Consider the following 25,468-nt stretch of genomic DNA (forward strand, 5'->3'; position numbering starts at 1 on the left):
TGCCTGGCTGACTTCTCTATAGAACAGTACAGTATGGGTTGTTGTCTGGCTGACTTCTCTATAGAACAGTACAGTATGGGTTGTCTGGCTGACTTCTCTATAGAACAGTACAGTATGGGTTGTCTGGCTGACTTCTCTATAGAACAGTACAGTATGGGTTGTTGTCTGGCTGACTTCTCTATAGAGCAGTACAGTATGGGTTGTTGTCTGGCTGACTTCTCTATAGAACAGTACAGTATGGGTTGTCTGGCTGACTTCTCTATAGAACAGTACAGTATGGGTTGTTGTCTGGCTGACTTCTCTATAGAACAGTACAGTATGGGTTGTCTGTCTGACTTCTCTATAGAACAGTACAGTATGGGTTGTTGTCTGGCTGACTTCTCTACAGAACAGTACAGTATGGGTTGTTGCCTGGCTGACTTCTCTATAGAACAGTACAGTATGGGTTGTTGTCTGGCTGACTTCTCTATAGAACAGTACAGTATGGGTTGTTGCCTGGCTGACTTCTCTATAGAACAGTACAGTATGGGTTGTCTGGCTAACTTCTCTATAGAACAGTACAGGATGGGTTGTCTGGCTGACTTCTCTATAGAACAGTACAGTATGGGTTATTGTCTGGCTGACTTCTCTATAGAACAGTACAGTATGGGTTGTCTGGCTGACTTCTCTATAGAACAGTACAGAATGGGTTGTCTGGCTGACTTCTCTATAGAACAGTACAGTATGGGTTGTTGTCTGGCTGACTTCTCTATAGAACAGTACAGTATGGGTTGTTGCCTGGCTGACTTCTCTATAGAACAGTACAGTATGGGTTGTTGTCTGGCTGACTTCTCTATAGAACAGTACAGTATGGGTTGTTGTCTGGCTGACTTCTCTATAGAACAGTACAGTATGGGTTGTCTGGCTGACTTCTCTATAGAACAGTACAGTATGGGTTGTCTGGCTGACTTCTCTATAGAACAGTACAGTATGGGTTGTTGCCTGGCTGACTTCTCTATAGAACAGTACAGTATGGGTTGTCTGTCTGACTTCTCTATAGAACAGTACAGTATGGGTTGTCTGGCTGACTTCTCTATAGAACAGTACAGTATGGGTTGTCTGGCTGACTTCTCTATAGAACAGTACAGTATGGGTTGTTGCCTGGCTGACTTCTCTATAGAACATTACAGTATGGGTTGTCTGGCTGACTTCTCTATAGAACAGTACAGTATGGGTTGTTGTCTGGCTGACTTCTCTATAGAACAGTACAGTATGGGTTGTCTGGCAGACTTCTCTATAGAACAGTACAGTATGGGTTGTTGTCTGGCTGACTTCTCTATAGAACAGTACAGTATGGGTTGTCTTGCTGACTTCTCTATAGAACAGTACAGTATGGGTTGTCTGGCTGACTTCTCTATAGAACAGTACAGTATGGGTTGTTGTCTGGCTGACTTCTCTATAGAACAGTACAGTATGGGTTGTCTGGCTGACTTCTCTATAGAACAGTACAGTATGGGTTGTTGTCTGGCTGATTTCTCTATGGAACAGTACAGTATGGGTTGTTGTCTGGCAGACTTCTCTATAGAACAGTACAGTATGGGTTGTCTGGCTGACTTCTCTATAGAACAGTACAGTATGGGTTGTCTGGCTGACTTCTCTATAGAACAGTACAGTATGGGTTGTTGTCTGGCTGACTTCTCTATAGAACAGTACAGTATGGGTTGTTGTCTGGCTGACTTCTCTATAGAACAGTACAGTATGGGTTGTTGTCTGGCTGACTTCTCTATAGAACAGTACAGTATGGGTTGTCTGGCTGACTTCTCTATAGAACAGTACAGTACTAGTTTTTGTCTGGCTGACTTCTCTATAGAACAGTACAGTATGGGTTGTCTGTCTGACTTCTCTATAGAACAGTACAGTATGGGTTATTGTCTGGCTGACTTCTCTATAGAACAGTACAGTATGGGTTATTGTCTGGCTGACTTCTCTATAGAACAGTACAGTATGGGTTGTTGTCTGGCAGACTTCTCTATAGAACAGTACAGTATGGGTTGTTGTCTGGCTGACTTCTCTATAGAACAGTACAGTATGGGTTGTCTGGCTGACTTCTCTATAGAACAGTACAGTATGGGTTATTGTCTGGCTGACTTCTCTATAGAACAGTACAGTATGGGTTGTCTGGCTGACTTCTCTATAGAACAGTACAGTATGGGTTGTTGTCTGGCTGACTTCTCTATAGAACAGTACAGTATGGGTTGTCTGGCAGACTTCTCTATAGAACAGTACAGTATGGGTTGTTGTCTGGCATACTTCTCTATAGAACAGTACAGTATGGGTTAAGAAGAACAAAGGAGCATAAACATGAGTTAATCTTCAGGAATAAACATGAGTTAATCTTCAGGAATAAACATTAGTTAATCTTCAGGAATCTTCAGTTAATCTTCAGGAATAAACACGAGTTAATCCTCAGGAATAAACATGAGTTAATCTTCAGGAATAAACATTAGTTAATCTTCAGGAATAAACATGAGTTAATCCTCAGGAATAAACACGAGTTAATCTTCAGGAATAAACATGAGTTAATCTTCAGGAATAAACATGAGTTAATCTTCAGGAATATACACGAGTTAATCTTCAGGAATAAACATGAGTTAATCTTCAGGAATCTTCAGTTAATCTTCAGGAATAAACACGAGTTAATCCTCAGGAATAAACATGAGTTAATCTTCAGGAATAAACATTAGTTAATCTTCAGGAATAAACATGAGTTAATCCTCAGGAATAAACACGAGTTAATCTTCAGGAATAAACATGAGTTAATCTTCAGGAATAAACATGAGTTAATCTTCAGGAATAAACACGAGTTAATCTTCAGGAATAAACACGAGTTAATCTTCAGGAATAAACATGAGTTAATCTTCAGGAATAAACACAAGTTAATCTTCAGGAATAAACACGAGTTAATCTTCAGGAATAAACACGAGTTAATCTTCAGGAATAAACACGAGTTAATCTTCAGGAATAAACACGAGTTAATCTTCAGGAATAAACATGAGTTAATCTTCAGGAATAAACATGAGTTAATCTTCAGGAATAAACACGAGTTAATCTTCAGGAATAAACACGAGTTAATCCTCAGGAATAAACATGAGTTAATCTTCAGGAATAAACACGAGTTAATCCTCAGGAATAAACATGAGTTAAGTCAAAAGATAGAATGACAACTTGCATGCAGTTGTTGTCAGCAACAACCGGAAGAGAGATCCTCTGTCTCTGATCGTTCTGGGTTACTGCCAGACTGAGCAAGACATAGATAGTGTGTTAAAAATCATGTCATGAATAACTAGACTTTTGAATCACCATGACTTATCATACATAATGTAGATACATCCTCTCAGTCAGCCCACTGTTCATAACATGCATTCAAGAGGTCAGTGGTCATCTACTGTAATAGTCCTCTCATCTGAATACTGAAATAAAAGGAACCATTAGCTAATTGCCAATGTCAGGCATGATATGTAGCTCTATTTGGCATATTACATAATAACAAATAATAAGAGTTAGCTGGTTAGTGTGTAAAGTGGCTAATTAAAGTAGCTTACCGTTACCTTTTTCCTGTCTAAGCTAGATAGCTAGCTATCTTACAAACGGTGCTTAAATTCTAATACAACTTTATTTATCTAGCCTATAATTTATCACATGACTTTGGCTTCATATATTTGAATTAAATAATCAACTTTGCTTACCTTAAAGATTCAATGTGCAGAAATCGTTCCGTCATTTCCTGGTTGTTGAAGTTCTAATTAGTTTTGCCTAATTTTCAGTTTGTGACAAAACAAGCAAGTTTAGTGTAGAGAATAATTGTACCATCTAAACTGCTGTGAAATATATTTTCAATAACCACAAATATTGTATGTACAAAACCGAAAGTGAAAGACGCAAAAGCAACATTTTATAAACGGGAAGCATAGAAATTCCGCATATAGAACCAATCTACCACTTCTTAGACTTGCTTTCAATTAACATTTCTATGTGAATTTGGTTGCGTCGCCCAAAAAGTGACACATTTCAACTTTAATAAATATAATATTGGTAGGCTATTTGCCTGTTCAACCACTGTCGTTTTGGATCCTCATGCTGGACTGACTTTAATAAATAAAATAAATGTTTGAATGGAAGTACACATTTTAAATGACCTTTTATAAATGTTTGATCTAGAACCCCCTTTTTTAATCTAAGAGTCTATTATTTTATTAAACACATGATTTCCTCTTGTTTCTAGCTAGTATTTAGTTTGCAACAGCACAGAAATACCTTATTTACATAAGAGTTCAGACACTTTGCAATGAGACTCGAAATTGAACTCAGGTGCATCCTGTTTCCGTTGATCTTTCCTTAAGATGTTTCTACAACTTGATTGGAGTCCACCTGTGGTAAATTCAATTGATTGGACATGATTTGGAAACGCGCACACCTGTCTATATAAAAGGCCCCACAGTTGACAGTGCATGTCAGAGCAAACACCAAGCCATGAGGTCAAAGGAATTGTACGTAGAGCTCTGAGACAGGAACAGATCTGGGGAAAAAACATTTTTTTTGGGAGACTAGTCAGGATCGAGGGAAAGATGAACGGAGCAAAGCACAGATCCTTTAGATCCTTGATGAAAACCTGCTCCAGAGCGTTCAGGACCTCAGACTGGGGTGAAGGTTCACCTTCCAACATGACAGCGACCCTAAGCACACAGCCAAGACAAAGCAGGAGTGGCTTCAGGACAAGTCTCAATGTCCTTGTGTGGCCCAGCCAGAGCCCGGACTTGAACCCGATCGAACATCTCTGGAGAGACCTGAAAATAGCTGTTCAGTGACACTCCCCATCCAACCTGACAGAGCTTGAGAGGATCTGCAGAGAAGAATGGGAGAAACACCCCAAATACAGGTGTGCCAAGCTTGTAGCGTCATACCCCAAAGGATCTTCAACAAAGTACTGAGTAAAGGGTCTGAATACTTATGCAAATGTGATATTTCATTTTATTCTTTTTTTTAATGAATTTGCAAAAATATCTAAAAACCTGTTTTTGCTTTGTCGTTATGGGGTATTGTGTGTAGATTGATGAGGGATTTTTATCCAGTTAAGAATAAGGCTGTAGAGTGAATTAAATGGTTTCTTCATCATCTTGCCAGGTAGTTATCTAGCTGTGGCCATCTGGCTAGTAACAACAAGGATTTTCTACAAAATAGCAACATTAGCGCAGACAGCTTGGAATCTAGACCGTAAGCAATACGCACAGAAGATATGCATTGCCAAACAACGCTACTGCCACCTTCTGGCTTGGAGTATGTCAACAAGGCTGAGTGACTGACGACTCCAAGGTCTTTGCTGTGTGAACACAAAAGAGATTGACTGCCGCCGGTGTCGCGAGGTGCTACATACTGTCGGCAGGCAAACATTTTGACTATCCTACCAGTGCATCTGAGCTTTAAGTTGTAGGCCTATTAGTAGTTATTAATTATAAATGATATAATTATAAATTATTAATATTATGTTGTTGTTTTTTATACAGTAGTTGCCATATTATTCTTGTTGCTAAGTATTGCTTGTTTAAAAAACATTTGGACATTTCAAAAACGATGGTGCGTCAAGAGATTTCATCCTGCAATACTTGGGGGGTAGGCTATTATTACTTTGGAGGGGGGGGGCTGGGGGCTATTATTGGCATGCCATGGCTTCTATATCAGGCCAGAAACATTCATGACAAGGAATACATGGAATTAATGTGTGTGATCATAGCTTTCCATATCCCATCTGTGTCTGGCTCTCTGTCACATGTTGGTAAAACATATTTTTTTCCCTTCTTCTTATTTGCAGAAGTGTCCACTAGTTTCAGCGTAGGGAGAAAGTCCCCCTCGTGCTCTAAACTGCACTGCAGATATCTTGACTTTAGGTTATCGACCAAGTGTGTGTGTGTGTGTGTGTGTGTGTGTGTGTGTGTGTTTTGCACTAGTCACCCAGAGGAGTGACTTGGCATGTGATGATGAGTTGTCAGTGTAGTGTTATTAATAAGAGAGCCAATGAATGACTGGGGACAGATTGGTGTTGGTGTGAATGTAGGGTAATGATACATGTGGTATTTAAAGAGATGATTACTGTCGTTCTCATTCAGGAAGTCATTGTGCACGGGAATGTGTTCCTGATTTACCTTGTTAAATAAAGATTCTGGGGGTTTAGTTACTGAAGAATACCTCCGTTGATATGGTTTTCCTCATCGTAGTGCTTAAAAACAGATGGCCACACAGCCAGTGAGGTCACAATCACAACCACACAGCCAGTGATGTCACAATCACAACCACACAGACAGTGAGGTCACAATCACAACCACACAGCCAGTGAGGTCACAATCACAATCACACAGCCAGTGAGATCACAGTCACAACCACACAGCCAGTGAGGTCACAATCACAACCACCACAATAACCAATCTGGTCTTTAGTTTTTGGTTCCTCTATCACCCAGCCAGGAGCTGAACCAAACCACCAGCAGCGTGCTATCTCCTTCAGCTGAGGAGTTGACACGTGGCTCGTGTCCCAAGTGACACCCTATTCCCTACATAGTGCACTACTGTTGACCAGGACCCATAGGGTAAGTAACGCACTGTATAGGGAATAAAGTGCCACTTGGAACGTAGCTCTTGACATCTGGAGTTTCTCGCTTCGTATAATCGATCGTCTCTCGATTTGTTTGACACTTTTCTAGGATTAAAACAGCTGTTCAGGCTGCAGCTGGCATCTACTTCAGCCAGGGAGAAGAGAGGAGGGGAGGAGAGGAGGAGAGGAGAGGAGGAGGGGGGAGGAGAGGAGAGGGGGGAGAGGAGAGGGGAGGAGAGGAGAGGGGGGGAGAAGAGGGGAAGAGAGAGGAGGGTAGGAGAGGAGAGGGGAGGAGAGGAGAGGAGAACAGGGGAAAACAGTTGTTCAGGCTGCAGCTGGCATCTACTTCAGCCAGGGAGAAGAGAGGAGGGGAGGAGAGGAGGAGAGGAGAGAAGAGAGGAGGAGAGGAGAGGAGGGGAGGAGAGGAGAGGAGGGGAGAAGAGGGGAAGAGAGAGGAGGGTAGGAGAAGAGAGGAGGGGAGAAGAGAGGAGAGAAGAGAGGAGAGGAGGGGAGGAGAGGAGAGGGGAGGAGAGGAGAGGAGAACAGGGGAAAACAGTTGTTCAGGCTGCAGCTGGCATCTACTTCAGCCAGGGAGAAGAGAGGAGGGGAGGAGAGGAGAGGAGAACAGGGGAGGAGAGAAGAGGGGGGGAGAGGAGGGCAGAGGAGAGGAGAGGAGGGGAGAACAGGGGAGGAGAGAAGAGGGGAAGAGAGGAGAGGAGAGGAGAGAAGAGGGGAAGAGAGAGGAGGGTAGGAGAAGAGAGGAGAGGAGGGGAGGAGAGGGGAGGAGAGAAGGAGAGGAGAGGAGAGAAGAGGGGAAGAGAGAGGAGGGTAGGAGAGGAGGGGAGGAGAGAAGAGAGGAGGGTAGGAGAGGAGGGGAGGAGAGAAGAGAGGAGGGTAGGAGAGGAGGGGAGGAGAGAAGAGGAGAGGAGAGGGGAAGAGAGGAGGGTAGGAGAGGAGGGGAGAAGAGGAGGAGAGAAGAGAGGAGGGAAGGAGAGGAGAGGAGGGGAGAAGAGGGGAGGAGGAGGTGAGGGGAAGGGAGGGGAGGAGGGCAGAAGAGGGGAGGAGGAGGAGAGAAGAAGAGAAGAGAAGAGGAGAGGAGGGGAGGGGATGGAGGAGGAGGAGAGAAGATAAGGAAGGAGAGGAGAAAATGTTTCAGGATGGGGGGGCAGAGCAGACTATTTAAGCATCCCTAATCTTTCCATCCATGGAGGCTTGTGTCCTGTGTGAGTGTGTGTCCTGTGTGAGTGTGTGTCCTGTGTGAGTGTGTGTCCTGTGTGAGTGTGTGTGTGTGTGTGAGAGAGCGTGTGCAGTCGTGCACTTCGCACACATTCATACACACATGCATTTGTTTTGGCAGAGGCTGTTATGGACACAAGGGACTGAGAGAGAAACCTCTGGTCCATTAGACAGGACCTCAGAGTGTGGCATTTCATGATGTTGCTTAGTCATTTTAATTGTATGGAATGAATCTACAGACAGTGTCACGTTAAAAAAAATCCACCGATCTCTGTATCATTTAATACCATGAAAATGTAGATTTTGTGTTATGAATGGTGAATGGTTATTTATGGTGAATCTCAAGTCTCTCTGTGAGTTGTCTCATGATCTCCCTCTCACCGTGAGACACCTGGTACAACAAATACACAGGCTCTGACTTCTCTCTCTCTCTCTCTGTGAGTTGTCTCATGATCTCCCTCTCACCGTGAGACACCTGGTACAACAAATACACAGGCTCTGACTTCTCTCTCTCTCTGTGAGTTGTCTCATGATCTCCCTCTCACCGTGAGACACCTGGTACAACAAATACACAGGCTCTGACTTCTCTCTCTCTGTGAGTTGTCTCATGATCTCCCTCTCACCGTGAGACACCTGGTACAACAAATACACAGGCTCTGACTTCTCTCTCTCTGTGAGTTGTCTCATGATCTCCCTCTCACCGTGAGACACCTGGTACAACAAATACACAGGCTCTGACTTCTCTCTCTCTGTGAGTTGTCTCATGATCTCCCTCTCACCGTGAGACACCTGGTACAACAAATACACAGGCTCTGACTTCTCTCTCTCTGTGAGTTGTCTCATGATCTCCCTCTCACCGTGAGACACCTGGTACAACAAATACACAGGCCCTGACTTCTCCCTCTCTCTCTGTGTGTAAATCATTATGCTACTCTGAATAAAGGATATGGTGTGAGTGTGTGCCTGTCCAGTCAAAGACCCCATTGTGTAGTGCCCAAGGGAGAATGCTCTTTCCTGGGATAGGAGACTCCAGCAGTCTTTATTTAACCAGGCAAGTCAGTTAAGAACAAATTCTTATTTTCAATGACGGCCTAGGAACAGTGGGTTAACTGCCTGTTCAGGGGCAGAACAACAGATTTATACCTTGTCAGCTCGGGGATTTGAACTCGCAACCTTCCCGCTGCTAGTCCAACGCTCTAACCTCTAGGCTACCCTGCCACCCCAGACTGTTTGACTGGCATTTGTGATGGAGTCCCTGGTACAGAGAAGGTGTGTGTTGGCATATCACTGCAGCCAGGTGATTGGGACTCAGCTTAGAATCCCAGAGAGGAAGGGCAGATAAACAGTCAAAGGGGCAATCACACACACACACACACACACACACACACACACACACACACACACACACACACACACACACACACACACACACACACACACACAGTCTCTCACTCAATAACATCACACACACACACTCAATAACATCACACACAGTCTCTCACTCAATAACATCACACACACACACACACACACACAGTCTCTCACTCAATAACATCACACACACACACACATACACTCAATAACATCACACACAGTCTCTCACTCAATAACATCACACACACACACACACACACACACACACACACACACACACACACACACACACACACACACACACACACACACACAGTCTCTCACTCAATAACATCACACATACACTCAATAACATCACACACAGTCTCTCACTCAATAACATCACACACACACACACACACACACACACACACACACACACACACACACAGTCTCTCACTCAATAACATCACACACACACACACATACACTCAATAACATCACACACAGTCTCTCACTCAATAACACACACACACACACACACACACACACACACACACACACACACACGTACACACACACACACACACACACGTACACACACACACACACACACACACACACACACACACACACACACACACACACACGTACACACACACACACACACACGTACACACACACACACACACACGTACACACACACACACACACACACACACACACACACACACACACACACACACACACTCAATAACATCACACACAGTATTTTTTTTACGTATTAAAAGTATTAACAGAAATACCTTATTAACTTTAGTATTCAGTCCCTTTCCTATGAGACTCAAAATTCAGCTCAGGTGCATCCTGTTTCCATTGATCATCCCTGAGATCTTTCTACAACTTGATTGGAGTCCACCTGTGGTAAAATCAATATATTGGTAATTTATTTGGAAAGGCACACACCTCTCTATATAAGGTCCCAGACCTCTATATAAGGTCTGACAGTGCATGTCAGAGCAAAAACCAAGCCATGAGGTCGAACGAATTGTCCGTAGAGCTCTGAGACAGGATTGTGTCGTGGCACAGATCTGGGGAAGGGTACCAAAACATTTCTGCAGCATTGAAGGTCCCCAAGAACACAGTGGCCTCCATCATTTTTCAATGGAAAAGTTTGGAAATACCAAGACTCTACCTAGAGCTGGCCTCCCGGCCAAACTGAGAAATCGATGTGAAGGACCTTGGTCAGGGAGGTGACCAAGAACCCGATGGTCACTCTGACAGAGAGTTCCAGAGTTCCTCTGTGGAGATGGGGAACCTTCCAGAAGGACAACCGTGTCCCGCAGCCCTCCACCAATCAAGCCTTTATGGTAGAGTGGCCAGACGGAAGCCAATCCTCAGTAAAAGGCACATGACAGCCCGCTTGGGCTGGACTCTCAGACCATGAGAAACAAGATTCTCTGGTCTGATAAAACCACGATTGAACTCTTTGACCTGAATGCCAAGCGTCACAGTTACATACGCCTGCTAGTTAACACCCTGCTACAACTCAACTCCCCATGGAGGTAAAGAGGTATGGGACTGTAGGTGGAGGTATAGAGGTATGGGACTGTAGGTGGAGGTATGGGACTGTAGGTGGAGGTATGGGACTGTAGGTGGAGGTAAAGAGGTATGGGACTGTAGGTGGAGGTATGGGACTGTAGGTGGAGGTAAAGAGGTATGGGACTGTAGGTGGAGGTATGGGGCTGTAGGTGGAGGTATGGGACTGTAGGTGGAGGTAAAGAGGTATGGGACTGTAGGTGGAGGTATGGGACTGTAGGTGGAGGTAAAGAGGTATGTGACTGTAGGGGGAGGTAAAGAGGTATGGGACTATAGGTGGAGGTAAAGAGGTATGGGACTGTAGGTGGAGGTATAGAGGTATGGGACTGTAGGTGGAGGTAAAGAGGTATGGGACTGTAGATGGAGGTAGAGAGGTATGGGACTGTAGGTGGAGGTAGAGAGGTATGTGACTGTAGGTGGAGGTAGAGAGGTATGGGACTGTAGGTGGAGGTAGAGAGGTATGTGACTGTAGGTGGAGGTAGAGAGGTATGTGACTGTAGGTGGAGGTATGTGACTGTAGGTGGAGGTAAAGAGGTATGGGACTGTAGGTGGAGGTATAGAGGTATGGGACTGTAGGTGGAGGTAAAGAGGTATGGGACTGTAGGTGAAGGTAAAGAGGTATGGGACTGTAGGTGGAGGTATAGAGGTATGGGACTGTAGGTGGAGGTATAGAGGTATGGGACTGTAGGTGGAGGTATAGAGGTATGGGACTGTAGGTGGAGGTATGGGGCTGTAGGTGGAGGTAAAGAGGTATGGGACTGTAGGTGCGAGTAAGGATGACAAAGGCAGAAAATGTACCATTTACAGGGAATTTATTCCTTCACACGGTAATATGGTGAAAAGGGGCTGGACAGAACCAAAGAAAGTAAATCTCAAAGCCCCCCCTCCTACCTACCCACTACTTACCTAACCTACCCTCTCCTACCTTACCTGCCTACCCACTACTTACCTAACCTACCCTCTCCTACCTTACCTGCCTACCCACTACTTACTTACCTAACCTACCCTCTCCTACCTTACCTGCCTACCCACTACTTACCTAACGCACCCTCTCCTACCTTACCTGCCTACCCACTCCTTACCTAACCTACCCTCTCCTATCTTACCTGCCTACCCACTACTTACCTAACCTACCCTCTCCTACCTTACCTGCCTACCCACTACTTACCTAACCTACCCTCTCCTGCCTACCCACTACTTATCTAACTTAGCACCACCTGGTGCCCTAACCAAAATACAGGGGGTGGTCCACCCAGGTCTTACCTAGTGTGCCTAGACAGTGAATATACTACGGGTATATGTATGCCCGCGGGCCTCTTGCCTAAGCACTCCCTAGGTGCCTTCCCCTTCCCCCCTGGGAACAAATTAAACACAATAATACAAACTACTTCACAACAAAAAACTGAGAAACAACTCAGGACATTAAAGAATCTCTCTCTCTCTCTCTCTCTCTCTCTCTGTCTCTGTCTCTGTCTCTGTCTCTGTCTCTGTCTCTGTCTCTGTCTCTCTCTCTCTCTCTCTCTCTCTCTCTCTCTCTCTCTCTCTCTCTCTCTCTCTGTCTCTGTCTCTGTCTCTGTCTCTGTCTCTCTCTCTCTCTCTCTCTCTCTGTCTCTGTCTCTGTCTCTGTCTCTGTCTCTGTCTCTGTCTCTGTCTCTGTCTCTGTCTCTCTCTCTCTCTCTATCTCTGTCTCTGTCTCTGTCTCTGTCTCTCTCTCTCTCTCTATCTCTCTCTCTCTCTCTCTCTCTCTCTCTCTGTCTCTGTCTCTGTCTCTGTCTCTGTCTCTGTCTCTGTCTCTGTCTCTCTCTCTCTCTCTCTCTCTCTCTCTCTCTCTCTCTCTCTCTCTCTCTCTCTGTCTCTGTCTCTGTCTCTGTCTCTCTCTCTCTCTCTCTCTCTCTGTCTCTGTCTCTGTCTCTCTCTCTCTCTCTCTCTCTATCTCTGTCTCTGTCTCTGTCTCTGTCTCTCTCTCTCTCTCTATCTCTCTCTCTCTCTCTGTCTCTCTCTGTCTCTCTCTGTCTCTGTCTCTGTCTCTCTCTCTCTCTCTCTCTCTCTCTCTCTCTCTCTCTCTCTCTCTCTCTCTCTCTCTCTCTCTCTCTCTCTCTCTCTCAGCAACACGTCTAACACAGAACATAACAATCGGCTCTCTCAGCAACAAACTAGCATATGATATAACCCTCAGCTCTCTCTCCTGAGCAACAGAACACTGGCTTATATAGCTGGAGCAGGAGTCTGTAATGGGATACAGCTGTATCCTGACGAGGGGGCGGGGTCAGCTCCAATTAGCAATGGGGCCGACCAATCAGCTGCTTGGGGGAATTTCAGGAAACCATTTCCTGAAAGACGCACACAAGCAAAACCACAACACAGGAACTGGGGAACGTAACAGTCACGTATGGAGGAAACCTGGCATCATCCCTACGGTGAAGCATGGTGGTGGCACCATCCCTACGGTGAAGCATGGTGGTGGCACCATCCTTACGGTGAAGCATGGTGGTGTCACCATCCCTACGGTGAAGCATGGTGGTGGCACCATCCCTACGGTGAAGCATGGTGGTGGCAGCATCCCTACGGTGAAGCATGGTGGTGGCATCATCCCTACGGTGAAGCATGGTGGTGGCATCATCCCTACGGTGAAGCATGGTGGTGGCACCATCCCTACGGTGAAGCATGGTGGTGGCATCATCCCTACGGTGAAGCATGGTGGTGGCACCATCCCTGCGGTGAAGCATGGTGGTGGCACCATCCCTACGGTGAAGCATGGTGGTGGCATCATCCCTACGGTGAAGCATGGTGGTGGCAGCATCATGCTGTGGGGATGTTTTTCAGCGACAGGGACTGGGAGACTCGTCAGGATTAAGGAAAATATGAACAGAGTGAAGTACAGAGAGATCCTTGATGAAAACCTGCTCCACAGCGCTTAGGACCTCAGACTGGGGTGAAGCTTCACCTTCCAACATGACAGCGACCCAAAGCACACAGCCAAGACAACGCAGTAGTGGCTTCGGGACAAGTCTCTAAATGTCCTTGAGTGGCCCAGCCAGAGCCCGGACTTGAACCCGATCAAACATCTCTGGAGAGACCTGAAAATAGCTGTGCAGCGACACTCCCCATCCAACCTGACAGAGCTTGAGAGGATCTGCAGAGAAGAATGGGAGAAACTCCCCAAATACAGGTGTACCAAGACAGTAGCGTCATACCCAAGAAGACTCAAGTCTGTAATCACTGCCAAAGGTGCTTTAACAAAGTACTGAGTAAAGAGTCCAAATACTTATGTACATTTTAATAGATTTGCACAAATTTAAAAAAAAAAACTGTACTTGCTTTGTCATTATTGGGTATTGTGTGTAGATTGATGAGTGGTGATTTTAATCCATTTTAGAATGATGCTGTAATGAAACATGTGGAAAAAGGTCAAGGGGTCTGAACACTTTCTGAATGCACTGTATACTCACATGGCCTCTCAGTGGGAATTAGTCAATGCAGTCATCACCAGGGTGTGTGTGTGTGTGTGTGTGTGTGTGTGTGTGTGTGTGTGTGTGTGTGTGTGTGTGTGTGTGTGTGTGTGTGTGTGTGTGTGTGTGTGTGTGTGTGTGTGTGTGTGTGTGTGTGTGTGTGTGTGTGTGTGTGTGTGTGTGTGCAGTGGGAACAGATAAGTAGGGTCATAGGGCAGTGTTGCCCTGTGGCCAATCAGAACAATACACTCTCACAGTGTACAGTCTCCTGAGAGTCTCACACATTTCGTGTGTGTGTGTGTGTGTGGAGAAATTGGTGTGAAATTAGAAGTTCCTGTTTTCAGAACTAGCCTCATTATTGTTTGTCATAAAGTTTACTGTGAATAGATACACTGTGTTGTTGAGGGGGCGGGTGGGGAACCAGAAACTGGGTTGGTTCATTATTTTAGGTCAATAACATGTGCCTTGGTGTAGGTTTGGTTGTTTTTTTCATCATATCCCCTGACTCTATCAGTACATTGATAATGAATGCTCTGGAGGGAGGGAGTGGGGGAGAGATCCTCAGTGTACAAAATAAAGCATGCAGAATTAGGCCGATACCCGCTAATTATCAAAATCCAGAAAAGAGCCGTTTAAATTCCACAACCACCTAAAAGGAAGTGTTTCCCAAACCTTCCATAACAAGCTGGTCCTGGGGCTATGCAATGCAGGTGTAGAAGCATGGAGAGAGACCACCTAAAAGGAAGCGATTCCCAAACCTTCCATAACAAAGCCATCACCTACAGAGAGATGAACCTGGAGAAGAGTCCCCTAAGCAAGCTGGTCCTGGGGCTCTGTTTACAAACACAAACACACCCTACAGAGCCCCAGGACAGCAACACAATTAGACCCAACCCAAAAAGATAATTACTTTACACATTGGAATTGACAAAAAAAAACAGAACAAACTAGAATGCTATTTGGCCCTAAACAGGGAGTACACAGAAGCGGAATACCTGACCACTGTGACTGACGCAAAATTAAGTGACTATGTACAGACTCAGTGAGCATAGCCTTGCTATTGAGAAAGGCCGCCGTAGGCAGACATGGCTCTCAAGAGAAGACAGGCTATGTGCACACTGCCCACAAAATGAGGTGGAAACTGAGCTGCACTTCTTAACCTCCTGCCCAATGTAGGACCATATTAGAGACATATTTCCCTCAGATTACACAGATCCACAAAGAATTTTAAAACAATTCAAATTTTGATAAACTCCCATATCTACTGGGTGAAATTCCACAGTGTTACATCACCGCAGTAAGATTTGTGACCTGTTGCCATGAGAAAAGGTCAACCAGTGAAGAACAAACAACTCTGTAAATACAACCCATATTTATGTTTATTTATGTTTATGTTTTGTACTTTAACCATTTGCACGTCGTTACAACACTGTATATAGACATAATATGACATTTGGACATTTTGTGAGTGTAATGTTTACTGTTAATTTTATTTTGTTTATTTCACTTTAGTTTATTATCTATTTCACGTACTTTGGCAATGTAAACTGGTTCAATAACTACTTCTCAGATAGAGTTCAGTGTTGTCCGGACCTCTGGCAGTCTCTATGGGGGTACCACAGGGTTCAATTCTCGGGCAAACTCCCTTTCTCTTTTCTCAATGATGTCACTCTTGCTGCTGGTGATTATCTGATCCACCTCTATGTAGACGACACCATTCTGTATACTTCTGGTCCTTCTTTGGACACTGTGTTAACAAACCTCCAGATGAGCTTCAATGCCATACAACACTCCTTCTGTGGCCTCCAATTGCTCTTAAATGCTAGTAAAATGAAATGCATGCTCTTCAACCGATCGCTGCCCGCACCTGCCCGCCCGACTAGCATCACTACTCTGGACGGTTCTGACTGAATATGTGGACAACTATAAATACCTAGGTGTCTGGTTAGACTGTAAACTCTCCTTCCAGACTCAAATTAAGCATCTCCAATCCAAAATTAAATCTAGATTTGGCTTCTTATTTTGCAACAAAGCCTCCTTCACTGATGCTGCCAAACATACCCTCGTAAAACTGACCATCCCACCGATCCTTGACTTCTAAGCCCCATATAAATACTTATTTCCACCATAATTTGCAAATAAATTCATTAAAAATCCTACAATGTGATTTTCTGGATTTATTTTTCTTCTCATTTTGTCTGTCATAGTTGAAGTGTACCTATGATGAAAATTACAGGCCTCTCTCATATTTTTAAGTGGGAGAACTTGCACAATTGGTGGCTGACTAAATACTTTTTTGCCCCACTGTATCACTCCAGTGTAAATCTGCTAAATTGTAATTACTTCGCCACTATAGGCCTATTTATGGCCTTACCTCCTTACTCCATTTGCACACACTGTAGACATATTGTTCTATTGTGTTATTGACTGTACGTTTGATTTTTTTCAGCCCCCCACCCCTTTTTTATAGGTCATATCAGAATAACAGATCAGAATTAATCACAAGACTATTGGTCTGAAGAGTCTCTCTCTTCTGTTTTCACTTTCAGCAATACATCACTGACAATGGGTCACCTGACCCTGTCACACCAATGGGTGACCCTGTCCTGCAACCTCTCCATTGGTGTGTATGTGTGTTTCCAACCTTCCTTCTTCTTCTTCTTCCTCCTCCCAGGACAATATGCCTCAGACGCCACTGCTGACCGGCATGCTGGTCTCCAGGGGTTACAACAATAAGAACCTGTACCAGAGTCCGAACCAGACCAAGGAGGAGGGATACGGTAACGCAGGACTGTGTTACCGTGACAACGCCCTTGTGTCGGGCTCACTGGAGGCCCTCATACACCACCTGGTCCCTAGTATGGACTACTACCCTGACGTGAGTAACACTGTCTCTGTCTGTCTCTGTCTGTCGTGTCTCTCTCACTGTCTGTCTGTCTCTCACTGTCTGTCTGTCTGTCTGTCTGTCTGTCTGTCTGTGTCTCTCTCACTGTCTGTCTGTCTGTCTGTCTGTCTGTCTGTCTGTCTGTCTGTCTGTCTGTCTGTCTGTCTGTCTGTCTGTCTGTCTGTCTGTGTCTCTCTCACTGTCTGTCTGTCTGTCTGTGTCTCTCTCACTGTCTGTCTGTCTGTCTGTCTGTCTGTCTGTCTGTCTGTCTGTCTCACCGTCTCTCTTTCTCTTGTCTTTAACCAGTGTCCACAAAAGGAGAAAACCCACTCTGTATTCCCTTAAAGTTATTGACACCTCTCTTAATTCCTCTGCTCCGCCGCTCTCTACCTCCATCCCTCTTTCTCTTCTCTCCACAGATGACGTACTCTTTCACCTTCCTGCTCTCCTCTCGTCTATTTATCCACCCCTACGAGCTCATGTCCAGGGTGTGTCACCTGTGTGTGGAGCAGCAGAGACTGAGTGACCCTCAGGCAGACAAGGTAACACTATACCTCCATTATACTATACTCTATTATAGCTGCTCTATTATACTATACTATACTCTATTAGCTATATTATACTATACTATACTCTATTAGCTATATTATACTATACTATACTTTATTAGCTATATTATACTATACTCTAGTGGCTATATTATACTATACTATGCTCTATTAGCTATATTATACTATGCTCTATTAGCTATATTATACTATACTCTATTAGCTATATTATACTATACTCTATTAGCTATATTATACTATGCTCTATTAGCTATATTATACTATGCTCTATTAGCTATATTATACTATGCTCTATTAGCTATATTATATTATACTATACTATATTAGCTATACTATACTATACTCTATTAGCTATATTATACTATGCTATATTAGCTATGTTATACTATACTATACTATATTAGCTATACTATACTATACTCTATTAGCTATATTATACTATGCTCTATTAGCTATATTATACTATGCTCTATTAGCTATATTATACTATGCTCTATTAGCTATATTATACTATGCTCTATTAGCTATATTATATTATACTATACTATATTAGCTATACTATACTATACTCTATTAGCTATATTATACTATGCTATATTAGCTATGTTATACTATACTATACTATATTAGCTATACTATACTATACTCTATTAGCTATATTATACTATGCTCTATTAGCTATATTATACTATGCTCTATTAGCTATATTATACTATGCTCTATTAGCTATACTATACTATGCTCTATTAGCTATATTATACTATGCTCTATTAGCTATATTATATTATACTATACTATATTAGCTATACTATACTATACTCTATTAGCTATATTATACTATGCTCTATTAGCTATATTATACTATGCTCTATTAGCTATATTATATTATACTATACTATATTAGCTATACTATACTATACTCTATTAGCTATATTATACTATGCTATATTAGCTATGTTATACTATACTATACTATATTAGCTATACTATACTATGCTCTATTAGCTATATTATACTATGCTCTATTAGCTATATTATACTATGCTATATTAGCTATATTATACTATGCTCTATTAGCTATATTATACTATGCTCTATTAGCTATATTATACTATGCTCTATTAGCTATATTATATTATACTATATTAGCTATACTATACTATACTATACTATATTAGCTATATTATATTATACTATATTAGCTATACTATACTATACTATACTATATTAGCTATATTATATTATACTATATTAGCTATATTATATTATACTATGCTCTATTAGCTATATTATACTATACTATATTAGCTATACTATACTATACTATACTATATTAGCTATATTATATTATACTATATTAGCTATACTATACTATACTATGCTCTATTAGCTATATTATACTATGCTCTATTAGCTATATTATACTATACTATATTAGCTATATTATATTATACTATATTAGCTATACTATACTATACTATACTATATTAGCTATATTATATTATACTATATTAGCTATGTTATACTATACTATACTATATTAGCTATACTATACTATGCTCTATTAGCTATATTATACTATGCTCTATTAGCTATATTATACTATGCTATATTAGCTATATTATACTATGCTCTATTAGCTATATTATACTATGCTCTATTAGCTATATTATACTATGCTCTATTAGCTATATTATATTATACTATACTATATTAGCTATACTATACTATACTCTATTAGCTATATTATACTATGCTATATTAGCTATGTTATACTATACTATACTATATTAGCTATACTATACTATGCTCTATTAGCTATATTATACTATGCTCTATTAGCTATATTATACTATGCTCTATTAGCTATATTATACTATACTATATTAGCTATACTATACTATGCTCTATTAGCTATATTATACTATGCTCTATTAGCTATATTATACTATGCTATATTAGCTATATTATACTATACTCTATTAGCTATATTATACTATGCTCTATTAGCTATATTATACTATGCTCTATTAGCTATATTAAACTATATTTTATTTGCTATATTATACTATGCTCTATTAGCTATATTATACTATGCTATATTAGCTATATTATACTATGCTCTATTAGCTATATTATACTATATTTTATTTGCTATATTATACTATGCTCTATTAGCTATATTATACTATGCTATATTAGCTATGTTATACTATACTATACTATATTAGTTATATCATACTATACTATATTATCTATATTATGCTATACTCTATTAACTATATTCTATTACACTATACTCTATTAACTTGATTATATTATGCTATATTAGCTTAATCCGATTATAATATACTCAATTAGCTTGATTATATTATGCTGTATTAGCTAGATGATTTTTTTACTATACTCTTTTAGCTAGATTCTATTATACTATAGTAGCTATTTTATATTAGCTATATTGTATTATACAATATTAGCTATATTGTATAATTCTATACTCTATCAACTATGCTCTATTAGTTAGATTCAATTATACCATACTAGCTATTTTTTATTACCTATATAGTACTAAGTTAGCTATACTCCTTCATGCTATTATACTTCTTAATGAATATACTTCTTAACCTTAATATACTTCTTAACCTTAATATACTTCTTAACCTTAATATACTTATAAACCTTAATATACTTCTTAACCTTAATATACTTCTTAACCTTAATATACTTCTTAACCTTAATATACTTCTTAACCTTAATATACTTCTTAACCTTAATATACTTCTTAACCTTAATATACTTTATAACCTTAATATACTTCTTAACCTTAATATACTTTATAACCTTAATATACTTCTTAACCTTAATATACTTCTTAACCTTAATATACTTCTTAACCTTAATATACTTCTTAACCTTAATATACTTATTAACCTTAATATACTTCTTAACCTTAATATACTTCATAACCTTAATATACTTCTTAACCTTAATATACTTTATAACCTTAATATACTTCTTAACCTTAATATACTTCTTAACCTTAATATACTTCTTAACCTTAATATACTTTATAACCTTTTGCAACCGTACATCAGTTGATTTAGCAGATATATGTTGAGTGTTTCTGCTCTCAGATTAATGTATATATTAATTTACAGGCTCGGGTGTTACTTAAATGACCATGAGTATATTTTGTATGTGTATCTTTCAGATGAGGATCAGGAAGTTGGCTCCCAGGATCCTCCAGCTGCTCCAGGAGTGGACAGAGACGTTCCCTTACGACTACAGAGACGAGAGGATGATGAGGAGCCTGAAGGAGTTAACCCAACGCATGGCCTCAGGAGATGAGGTACAGCCAGGTTATTTTTTTAAAAACGGTATTGTCCCCCGAATGGAAATTCACTGTGAGGCCAGGAGAACATTAGACACAGGGAATAGAGTGCACATCTAACAAAGACAAGTTAGTCAGTCCTCCAACGCCGCCAACCTGGTCAGGGGGAAAAGATAAGTATCTTACTGTGAAGGTTTTCAATGAAAATGCTCAAAAAGAAACAAGAATGGCTTCTTACCAAACTGCAATTTCTCAAGCAAGAGTGTTACTAGGACTGTCTGTGAGTGGTCTGAGTGGGGAGGTGAAAACAGAAATCTAGCTGTTATTGGCAAAGAGGTTTGGAATTCTTATTGGTCTATTAACTAATTTATCGCGTTGACATTATCATCATTTTCACAATTCCACAGTATTATTCCAACCTCATAGTGTGGAAATATATATTATACACAGGAAAATCATGAAAATGTTCTTCAACATATGGATATATTTACCTTGGATTAGCCTAGCTAATTAGCCTAGTTGGTTATATTTACCTTGGATTAGCCTAGCTAATTAGCCTAGTTGGTTATATTTACCTTGGATTAGCCTAGCTAATTAGCCTAGTTGGTTATATTTACTTTGGATTAGCCTAGCTAATTAGCCTCGTTGGTTATATTTACCTTGGATTGGCCTAGCTAATTAGCATAGTTAGTTATATTTACCTTGAATTAGCCGAGCTAATTAGCCTAGTTGGTTATATTTACCTTGGATTAGCCTAGCTAATTAGCATAGTTGGTTATATTTACCTTGGATTGGCCTAGCTAATTAGCCTAGTTTGTTATATTTACCTTGGATTAGCTGAGCTAATTAGCATAGTTGGTTATATTTACCTTGGATTAGCCTAGCTAATTAGCATAGTTGGTTATATTTACCTTGGATTAGCCTAGCTAATTAGCATAGTTGGTTATATTTACCTTTTGATTAGCCGATCTAATTAGCATAGTTGGTTATATTTACCTTGGATTAGCCTAGCTAATTAGCATAGTTGGTTATATTTACCTTGGATTAGCCTAGCTAATTAGCATAGTTGGTTATATTTACCTTGGATTAGCCTGTTGGAGCCAGACTAGTGCTAGAGCTTTCAGGGCGTGGGGGGTTAGTGTGATGGGGTTGGTTGGGGTAGTGTGATGGAGTAGGGTAGTGTGATGGAGTAGGTGGGGTAGTGTGATATAGTAGGGTAGTGTGATGGTGTGGGTGGGGTAGTGTGATAGTGTGGGTGGGCTAGTGTGTTGGGCTGGGTGTGATGGGATGGGGGGGTTAGTGTGATGGGCTGGGTGTGATGGAGTAGGGTAGTGTGATGGGGTGGGGGGATAGTGTGATGGGCTGGGTGTGATGGAGTAGGGTAGTGTGATGGAGTAGGGTAGTGTGATGGGCTGGGTGTGATGGAGTAGGGTAGTGTGATGGAGTAGGGTAGTGTGATGGAGTAGGGTAGTGTGATGGGGTGGGGGGGTAGTGTGATGGAGTAGGGTAGTGTGATGGAGTAGGGTAGTGTGATGGGGTGGGGGGGGTTAGTGTGATGGAGTAGGGTAGTGTGATGGGGTGGGGGGGTTAGTGTGATGGAGTAGGGTAGTGTGATGGGGTGGGGGGGTTAGTGTGATGGAGTAGGGTAGTGTGATGGGGTGGGGGGGTTAGTGTGATGGAGTAGGGTAGTGTGATGGGGTGGGGGGGGTAGTGTGATGGAGTAGGGTAGTGTGATGGGGTGGGGGGGTTAGTGTGATGGAGTAGGGTAGTGTGATGGGGTGGGGGGGTAGTGTGATGGAGTAGGGTAGTGTGATGGGGTGGGGGGGTAGTGTGATGGAGTAGGGTAGTGTGATGGGGTGGGGGGGGGTAGTGTGATGGAGTAGGGTAGTGTGATGGTGTAGGGTAGTGTGATGGAGTAGGGTAGTGTGATGGAGTAGGGTAGTGTGATGGAGTAGGGTAGTGTGATGGAGTAAGGTAGTGTGATGGTGTAGGGTAGTGGTGATGGTGTAGGGTACTGTGATGGAGTAGGGTAGTGTGATGGAGTAGGGTAGTGTGATGGAGTAGGGTAGTGTGATGGAGTAGGGTAGTGTGATGGAGTAGGGTAGTGTGATGGAGTAGGGTAGTGTGATGGAGTAAGGTAGTGTGATGGTGTAGGGTAGTGTGATGGAGTAGGGTAGTGTGATGGAGTAGGGTAGTGTGATGGTGTAGGGTACTGTGATGGAGTAGGGTAGTGTGATGGAGTAGGGTAGTGTGATGGGGTGGGAGGTTGCTCGTGCCAGGAAGCATTATATATATATTTTTGCCTGGCCGAATCAAAAGAAAAGAGCTATTGTTCCACAGGCCCGGCAGGCAACTTTTTGTCAATTCAACTCTGCTGCTCTGCTCTTCCTTAGGCTGCAGTTGAATTGTTCCACTACTGCTGACTTGAATGTCACAGGCTTACTACTGGTTTGCTTGGTTCCATCCCAAATCACACTCTATCCCATTTATGGTACACTACTTTTGACCAGTGCCCATAGGGCCATTTGGGATACACAGCCTTGGTTTCCTCCACAGGATGTTTTCAATTATGGTTTTACAAGGATTTCTTCCTATGACTTCTCTTCTGTTATCTTGTCCATTTAGATGGATGTAGAACTGGAACCAGAACCTGCACCTCAGTACCACCACGGCTGCTGTTTATAACAGTACCACTGCTGCTGCCGTTTTATATAGTCATGGCTGTGTAAGCACCAAGAGAGTGGGCAGCTAGCTCTAGCTGATGTCTCTAGCCCTGCTAAACCTAGCCCTGCAAATCCTAGCCCTGCTAAACCTAGCCCTGCAAATCCTAGCTCTGCTAAACCTAGCCCTGCTAAACCTAGCCCTGCTAATCCTAGCCCTGCTAAACCTAGCCCTGCTAAACCTAGCCCTGCTAATCCTAGCCCTGCTAATCCTAGCCCTGCTAAACCTAGCCCTGCTAATCCTAGCCCTGCTGAACCTAGCCCTGCTAAAACTAGCCCTGCTAAAACTAGCCCTGCTAATCCTAGCCCTGCTAATCCTAGCCCTGCTATTTACTTGGTTAAGTAATCTATACTGAATTCAAATATGAACTCACCATGTTGTGTGTTGGTCCCATGAGCTGAGATAAAAGATCCCTGAAAATGTTGTGCCCAAATTTGTTTACATTTCAACTTTTTCATTTTTGTCAACGCTCAATTTACAGTAGATTGCATACATTTTCTTTGTATTGGTCCCCCATGGGAATCGACCCCACAACCTTGGCACTACACGCTCCGTGCTCTGCCAACTGAGCCACACGGTACCTACATCCCTGTTAGTGAGCATTTCTCCTTTGTCAAGATAATTCATCCACCTGACAGTTGTGGCATATCAAGAAGCTGAATAAACAGCATGATCATTACACAAGTGCACCTTGTGCTGGGGACAATAAAATACCTCTAAAATGTGCAGTGTTGTCACACCACACAATGCCACAGATGTCTCAAGTTTTGAGGGAGCGTGCAATAGGAAAGCTGACTGCAGGAATGTCCACCAGAGCTGTTGCCAGAGAATTTAATGTTAATTTCTTTACCATACAACATTGTTTTAGAGAATTTGGCTGTACGTACAAATCGCCTCACAACCACAGACCACGTCTAACCATGCCAGCTCAGGACCTCCACATCCTGCTTCTTCACCTGCGGTATCGTCGGAGGGGGTGCTGAGGAGTATTTCTGTCTGTAATAAAGCCCTTGTGTGTTGAAAAACTCATTCTGATCGGCTGGGCCTGGCTCCTCAGTGGGTGGGCCTATGCCCTCCCAGACCCACCCATGGCTGTGCCCCTGCCCAGTCATGTGAAATAGATGAGGGCCTAATTAATGCATTTTAATTGACTGATTTCCTGATATGAACTGAAACTCAGTAACATCTTTGAAATTGTTGCGTGTTGCGTTTATATTTTTGTTAGTTCGTGGGAACACTTAAAACCGACTTATGAATGACTGATGATTATTTCAGTGGTTTCTCATGGCTTGGGAATCTGTCTGTCTGTCTGTGTGTGTCTGTCTGTCTGTGTGTGTCTGTCTGTCTGTCTGTCTGTCTGTCTGTGTGTGTCTGTCTGTGTGTGTCTGTCTGTCTGTCTGTCTGTCTGTCTGTCTGTGTGTGTGTCTGTCTGTGTGTGTCTGTGTGTGTCTGTCTGTCTGTCTGTCTGTCTGTCTGTGTGTGTCTGTCTGTGTGTGTCTGTCTGTCTGTCTGTCTGTCTGTCTGTCTGTGTGTGTGTGTGTGTGTCTGTCTGTGTGTGTCTGTGTGTGTCTGTCTGTCTGTCTGTCTGTCTGTCTGTCTGTCTGTCTGTCTGTCTGTGTGTGTGTGTGTGAGACAGACAGACAGACAGACAGACAGACAGACAGACAGACAGACAGACAGACAGACAGACTGACTGACTGACTGA

General features: G+C 42.3%; 1 protein-coding gene across 2 annotated transcripts in view; it reads left to right on the plus strand.

Moving 5' to 3' along the window:
* The window catches only part of rasgef1ba (RasGEF domain family, member 1Ba), a 70,335-nt gene that overhangs the window by 4,411 nt on the left and 40,456 nt on the right, over positions 1-25,468 (plus strand). For both annotated transcript variants that reach the window (XM_036936503.2, XM_090191249.1), the window contains exons 2-4: positions 16,933-17,136; positions 17,562-17,684; positions 20,923-21,060. In XM_036936503.2, coding sequence (XP_036792398.2) covers positions 16,939-17,136; positions 17,562-17,684; positions 20,923-21,060 — 459 coding nt within the window. In that variant the 5' untranslated portion in view covers positions 16,933-16,938. The remainder of the gene's footprint in view (positions 1-16,932; positions 17,137-17,561; positions 17,685-20,922; positions 21,061-25,468) is intronic.

The sequence above is a fragment of the Oncorhynchus mykiss genome, chromosome 11, assembly GCF_057628025.1.
Source record: "Oncorhynchus mykiss isolate SJ-2025 chromosome 11, ASM5762802v1, whole genome shotgun sequence".
Taxonomy (NCBI): Eukaryota; Metazoa; Chordata; class Actinopteri; order Salmoniformes; family Salmonidae; genus Oncorhynchus; species Oncorhynchus mykiss.